This window comes from Salmo salar, chromosome 01 (assembly GCF_965601325.2).
Source record: "Salmo salar chromosome 01, fSalSal1, whole genome shotgun sequence".
NCBI classification, from domain to species: domain Eukaryota; kingdom Metazoa; phylum Chordata; class Actinopteri; order Salmoniformes; family Salmonidae; genus Salmo; species Salmo salar.
The window spans coordinates 14,107,667-14,114,184 of record NC_138291.1 but is presented as its reverse complement, the minus strand read 5'-3'; the positions used below and the strand labels follow the sequence as shown (position 1 = coordinate 14,114,184).

At 41.6% G+C, this 6,518-nt stretch overlaps 1 protein-coding gene across 3 annotated transcripts; it reads left to right on the top strand.

Moving 5' to 3' along the window:
• Nucleotides 1-633: 633 nt before the first annotated feature.
• LOC145862548 (uncharacterized) lies at nt 634-2,516 on the top strand. 3 transcript variants are annotated; one of them, XM_082966970.1, is made up of 5 exons: nt 634-777; nt 954-1,021; nt 1,347-1,430; nt 1,538-1,695; nt 1,878-2,516. In XM_082966970.1, exons 1-5 carry the CDS (start codon nt 729-731, stop codon nt 1,906-1,908), a joined length of 390 nt encoding a protein of 129 aa, XP_082823096.1. In that variant the 5' UTR covers nt 634-728; the 3' UTR covers nt 1,909-2,516. The 3 variants fall into 3 exon arrangements, with proteins under 3 accessions (XP_082823096.1, XP_082823076.1, XP_082823115.1); XM_082966950.1 differs by having other exon boundaries at nt 1,344-1,430; XM_082966989.1 differs by lacking the exon at nt 1,878-2,516 and having other exon boundaries at nt 1,344-1,430; nt 1,538-1,699.
• The last annotated feature ends 4,002 nt before the right edge of the window (nt 2,517-6,518 follow it).

The window sequence follows — 6,518 nt, the reverse complement described above, 5'->3', positions numbered from 1 at the left end:
TCTTATCCTGAGGTCTGATAGGAGTGGGGTAAAGCTCGCCACCATTGGACTCTGGAGCAGTGTAAATGCTTTCTCCTGAGTTAACCACAAACACTATTATAAAAATGTTTTTGTCCCTGATGTTATCCTGAGCTTTACTTTCTCTCTCGGATGTATTTCAGAAACTTTAAAACATACTTCCTTTTCATTTATTTCGCTATGTAATTTTGTGTTATATAAGGGCAAATGTAATGCTTCATCAAATAATTTACAAAAATGTTTTTTATATACGTACCTACAGGTGTCCTAAAATATAAAATGGTTATTACTATCTTAAAACAACTCCATATGTTATTTTAGTAGATCTAGCCCTAAATGTATCACTTGTAAGCTAGCTGAACAAGTTTTTATCAAATATGTCAATGTGGTTGAAAACAAAGTGAGTATACCGAAAATTAAATTAAATAGGAGATCAGACAGTGGAGAGATTGCTCCTCATCAGTATGTACTGTAGGTCTAAACCACGAGAAAAGATAAAGTTCTTCCAAGTAACGTCCTGTTGACTTGTAAGGGTTGTGTCTTGTGGTTAATGTGAGATGTACTATCAATAGATTGAACTGTAGGTGGGGTTTATACAGGGGGCTGTGTATAGAGGGGCCTCAACATATAAAGGGGCTTGTCTGCTTCCTAAGTCACTTTACCAAATCCCAACACGACTTTTACTCTTCACATCTCTACCACCACAAATCATGAAGACATCTCTGGTCCTCCTTGCCCTCAGTCTGCTGGCTTGTTCAGGTGAGATTTTATTTATTTAACTCAAGTAGTAACTACTGTATATGCAGCACGTACATTGCGTCAGGGTGCAAGGGGAACTGTTGGTAGGGGGCCTAAATCAACTCCAAGTTCACCTTTGGTTTCAGTACAATACAATTAAAGTACCCATGACTGTTGTGTCATTTTTTTCTTCGCAGTTTGGGAAATCCATGGGCAATGCCAAGATGACCAGGAAGTAGTGGAAGCACAGCTGAAAAAGCGCATGGTAATAGTATGCTATGGTCAAAATGTTATGAACTAGCAGAAAGTGTACACAATTCTGCAACTTCCTATTGGAATACTCAACCTGCTACTGTGTAACAGAACTTAACCATAGACATAAATATAACTAAAGACATACATTGACTGAAGAAACTATTGTCCCACCTGACTTTCACTCTCACATTACATATTCAAATGTACTTAAACCATAACACTAAATACATCACACCACCATTTTATTAATAATAAGAATGTGGGGTTGGGGTGCATATATTTGTCTTAAGTGTGATTTGTTCTCCTTTCTTGTCTGTTTGTGCTTTCCAAAGCAGCAACAGCAGCTAAAGGGAGCCTGCAAGGCGTGTGAGTGGGCACTGAAGAAAGTGAAGAAATCCATCTCCACTTCCTCTCGCCAGGTAGCTACCATAGCATTACAATTGTGTCCTTTCATGAAATTGCACTATTTACTGTGATATTTCTCTGAAAATGTCAACTGATGTTGATGATGATTTCTCGTCGATAGGAGGAGATAAAGCAGAAGCTATTGTCCTTTTGCGGTAAATTACCCTTAGTAAAATCTACCTGTGAAGACCTGGTGAAAAAACACTTGTGGGTGGTGATTGATGAGCTTAACACAAGCGATGGTGTGAGGACCATCTGTGTTAAAATTAAGGCCTGCAAGTGAGTACTAGAAACCGTTCAGCATACTCTTTAGTCACTGTTCAGACGACTAAAGAGAGTAGCAATAATCGCTTGTGCTTATTAATTGAAACACTATTGAGTCGAATGTATTCATTAATATGAAAATATTGGTGGTTATGTCTTCTGATCTTCCACTGATGTAGTATTTTGTGTATCTTTAGACCAAAGGAAGTTTTGGACCTGACCTACTGACCAAGCATCCAGATTCCAAAGTGAGAAGATGGATGTCCAGGTGTCAAGACAATGCTATGCTGCCAGCATCTTGCTCTTTCTTTTTCAAACTAGTCACAACACAAACATATAAATGGATGATGAAGTTATTGAAATGATTATGTTCTGAAATAATGTTTTGGGAACCTGTATTATAATTAAGCAATAAGGCCAGAGGGGGTGTGGTATTTGGCCAATTTACCATGGATATGGACTGTTCTTATTCACCATGCTATGGGGATTGCCTGGATACATCCCTTAGCTGTGGTATAATGGCCCTATAACACAAACCCCAGAGGTGCCTTGTTGCTATTAAAAACAGGTTACCAATGTAATTAGAACAGTAAGTAATTTGATTTGCGTTATACCCGTGGTATATTGTCTCATATACCACGGCTGTCAGCCAATCAACATCCAGGGCTCGAATGATCCAGTTTATAATAGTGTAGGTGTCAGTCTTAAATTGCAGTACGTTTTGTATCATCTACAAATGTAAATGTTTTGCTGTTTTAGTCCAAAATGTTGAAATTATTTAATGTTTTTTTGAACTTTTTGTCCGGACAAAAAATAAACCTCAATTGATAGTACAACTACAACTCTTCTTTAACACCTCTAACATTACTATAGAAATGTAGCTAATTAGAGCTTTTACTGATTAACATATCGTGATAAAGCATTTAATTACAATGACTAGGAACTCATGTTGGCATTTTGGCTACCTTTTTTATTTAGAATCTCAGTTTTCTGTAAAAAAAAATCTTGATTGTTTGGTACGTGGCTTAAAGGTAGTGATCCAAAAAGTAACTGTCCAGTATTTCCAGATTTCTATGAAATATGACTTACTTATAAGAATCCAAAATTGCTTAATTAAGTATGTTCAAAAGTAGCATTTCTGAGAATTGTGTGGGCGTATCCCAACAACAGAAGGGTGTGGGCGTATAACCGGTCAATTCAAATATTTATGTGAGTAGACCACTGATTGGCCAGCTCATCGTCCTCAGGGAGATGGGGTTTTGAAGTGTTTTTTCTCCAATTTATGCTACAAATGTGAGTATAGGATCAGTCGAGACCATTATAAAAGTGAGATTTTCAATCTACAGTTACTTTAAATGACATCCAACAAGGGCTTTCATCTGAAAAATGGATAGAAATATTAATTATAGAGACTCCATGTAATCAGTTAAATTAAACATGACATTGCTACAGTACTACAGTACCATGTCTCTCTGATGAAAAGCTATTTCCACACCTTTCACAAATTACATTGAACAATAATTTATTTTTACAGTAGTCACTTGCTGAGCTTAATATTTGCGAAAAACAATCCGGAGTTTAAAAGTTCTTCAGTCAGCAGCATCACACGGATAAATGTATGCAGAAACTTTTTGCACAAAGATTGGAGGAAGTCAACTCGATCACAAATGGCCTCCAGCTGTTGTTTGATGTTTTCCTGTAAAGTAGAAACATAGTAAATATTGTAAACCTTAAGACATCATGAAGGCTCACACATTTTTATAACAACAGTTAAACCTGCAGGCCTTTTGACCACACATTTCAACAGCCTTGAGGACTAACACAGATTGGTTACAAGCCCTGCATCATGTAGGATCCATGTAAAGCAGAATTATGTCAGATGTCATGCTGTTTGTCACCTTACATCTCCAGCAGACTCCAGGAAGCTTTGCTTCAACTTGGCTCTCAATCTGTAGCGTTTTAAGCCATTTGATTGCCAGCTGGGTCATTCCTACAATTTTGGTCCTCATAACGTTTTGGGGAAAAATAATATATATGTGTTTGTTTTTTAGTGTTCTATGAGAAAAAGGACATATTGGTCAAGCTCAGGCACTTACATTTTTTTGGTGCATTTTCCAACCTGTTAGGTGCATACTACTAACAGGGTGGAATCTAGGAGGGGGGTTGTTTTCTTAAATGGAGAATTACAACAAACTAACAGGGTGGAAAGTGATTTTTATTATGTATTTTAATTAAAGGCACCGCAAACTGGGAATGACGCTGGAGCTTCTGGTTGGTTGAAGCGGAAGAGCGCTAGAGCGAAAGCGAGAGCGAAAGAGAGAGTTGCCTGCCTGCCTGCCATGAGTTGAAAGCCATCTGATGCACACCTTCCAGCGACGGTGAGATTTACTGATAATGCTACACACCAAGACACAGATAAAGCATGTGATAATCACCTTGTTTGTGTGAGTGTGGGAGATCATCTGCTGGGTTAATTCCAGTTTCTGTCTGATAACTGATAGTTTTGTGAACTTTGCGAACAATTCATTATTTTTGAACAACTCTTCTTACTGACTCGACAGTCATGATTCGCTGTTCTGAGTGACACGTTCATTTTAGTTGTTTGTTTGACCTGCTTAATACACGCTCCTCCTCCGGATCAGCGGCTCTAGAGATGTGCTCTGACCACCAACTGTCTATCATATGCGCTCAGGAAATAAATCATGAGCATTGAGAAGAACAATACATGTTTAGAACTGATAATTGATCGCATGGTGCAAGAATGACTGCAATTAATTGATTATTGAATGTTATGATGGACACAACAGCTTTGTAGAGCCAAAACAAACACCGCCTCTGCTATAGCAGCGGGAAGTAGGGGTCCTGAAGGTGTTGCAGCACCAGTGGCGATTTTAGCATGTAAATCTTGGTGGGGCAAGAAATTAAATATTTGTTATGCATGCCAGCAAAGCCACTACACAACACTAAACAATATATCAATTGCACTATAATGGTGACAGACGATGCCCACAAACTGTTAGGGCCTACATAAAGCTGCTTCATAAAGCTGCCTTTCGGCCCCAGTTTCCCCACAGGATGAAGCCAACCCTCTCCGCCCGCTTGACACGGAATACCTTGACAAACTTGTCAAGAATTTCCCCACCTTTGACCCTGTTACAGGTCAGACAAACGATACTGAGATGTTCCTAGCTGACATAGAGTACGCGTTGGGTGGCTACCCGAACGCTACGGGTTCTGATAGGGTTTACCTGTTGAAGCGAACGTCGAATTGACACGTGACGAGTTTCATTTGTCTACAATAGCAACACGTGCTAAATGACTACGCTAAACTTGCCACAGCTTTGAAATTAGAATTCAGTGGTTCTGCGACTCGCAAACACAATAGCTCACTGGCTAACACGGTCAAAGAAGCTCGGAACGAACACCCACAAGCTTACTATCGTAGGCTTCGTTCAGCTTACTTTGGCCTACTCACTGAAACAGGAATGGAAGAGCTGTCACCATTCAAACAAATGTTTCTGTCGAACATGTATCCCACCTTCATTACCTACTTGGGCCCTGCAGCCCATGTTGGCTTGCCTATTTTACAACTCAGAGAGCTTGCAAGCACAGATTTGGGGCATCAAAAGTTCACAATGCTAAGAGCCCTGACCACTCGGTTTTGAAGTTTGACCAGGAGCACTCACTCCAGTTAGAGGGTGCATTATCAGGTATAGGAGCGTTGAGAGATGACGCACAACAACGGTTTCTACCACGAAACCACAAATCCAATAACCACCGCGGTCGAAATAACTGTAAAGTACGTCGCCATCAAAACGACTACTGCTACAATCGACCTGTTCGCTACGTTCCTGCACCCAACCCACACAAAGTGTCAGAGCACAAGGGTAACAAAGGGTTGAAGGACAATCAAAACGTAGAACAACGTTCTTGTCACGCCCTGACCTGAGAGAGCCGTTTTATTAGGTCAGGGTGTGGGGTGGGCATTCTATGTGATGTATTTCTTTGTTTTGGCCGAGTATGGTTCCTAATCAGAGGCAGCTGTCTATCGTTGTCTCTGATTGGGAATCATACTTAGGCAGCCTTTTCCTACCTGTGTTTGTGGGTAGTTGTTTTCTGTTTAGTGATTCTGTACCTGACGGAACTGTTTGGCTTTTGGCTTTTGTTTCTTTTGTTTGTGTGTTTCATAGTAAATAAAATATGAACACTTACCACGCTGCGCTTTGGTCCACTCCTTCAACTTCAGACGACAGCCATTACAGAACTACCCACCAAAAACGGGCCAAGCAGCATGCCCAGGAGGAGCAGGGATCCTGGGCTCGGGAGAAGAGAGAGTGGAGGACGTCCTGGACCTGGGAGGAGGTAATGGCAGGGGACAAGACCCTGCCATGGAAGCAGGTGGAGACGGCGAAAGAGGAATGGCACCGATACGAGGAACTAGCACGGCAACGACGGAAGCACAAGAGGCAGCCCCAAAACATTTTTTTTTTTTTGGGGGGGGGGCACACGGGTAGATTGGCAGAGTCAGGGTGGAGACCTGAGCCAACTTCCCGTGCTTACCGTGTGGAGCAGGTGAACAGCCAGGCACCGTGTTATGCTGTGCCTGCTCTCCGCATTTGCCGTGCTAGAATGGGCATTCAGCCAGGACGGATTGTGCCTGCTCAGCGCTCCTGGTCTCCAGTGCGCCTCCTCGGTCCAGGATATCCTGCACCAGCACTACACACTGTGTCGCCAGTACGCCTTCATAGCCCAGTTCGTCCTGTGCCAGCGGCCCGCACTTGCCGGGCTAAACTGAACATCCAGCCAGGGCGGGTTGTGCCAGCCATACGCTCCAGACT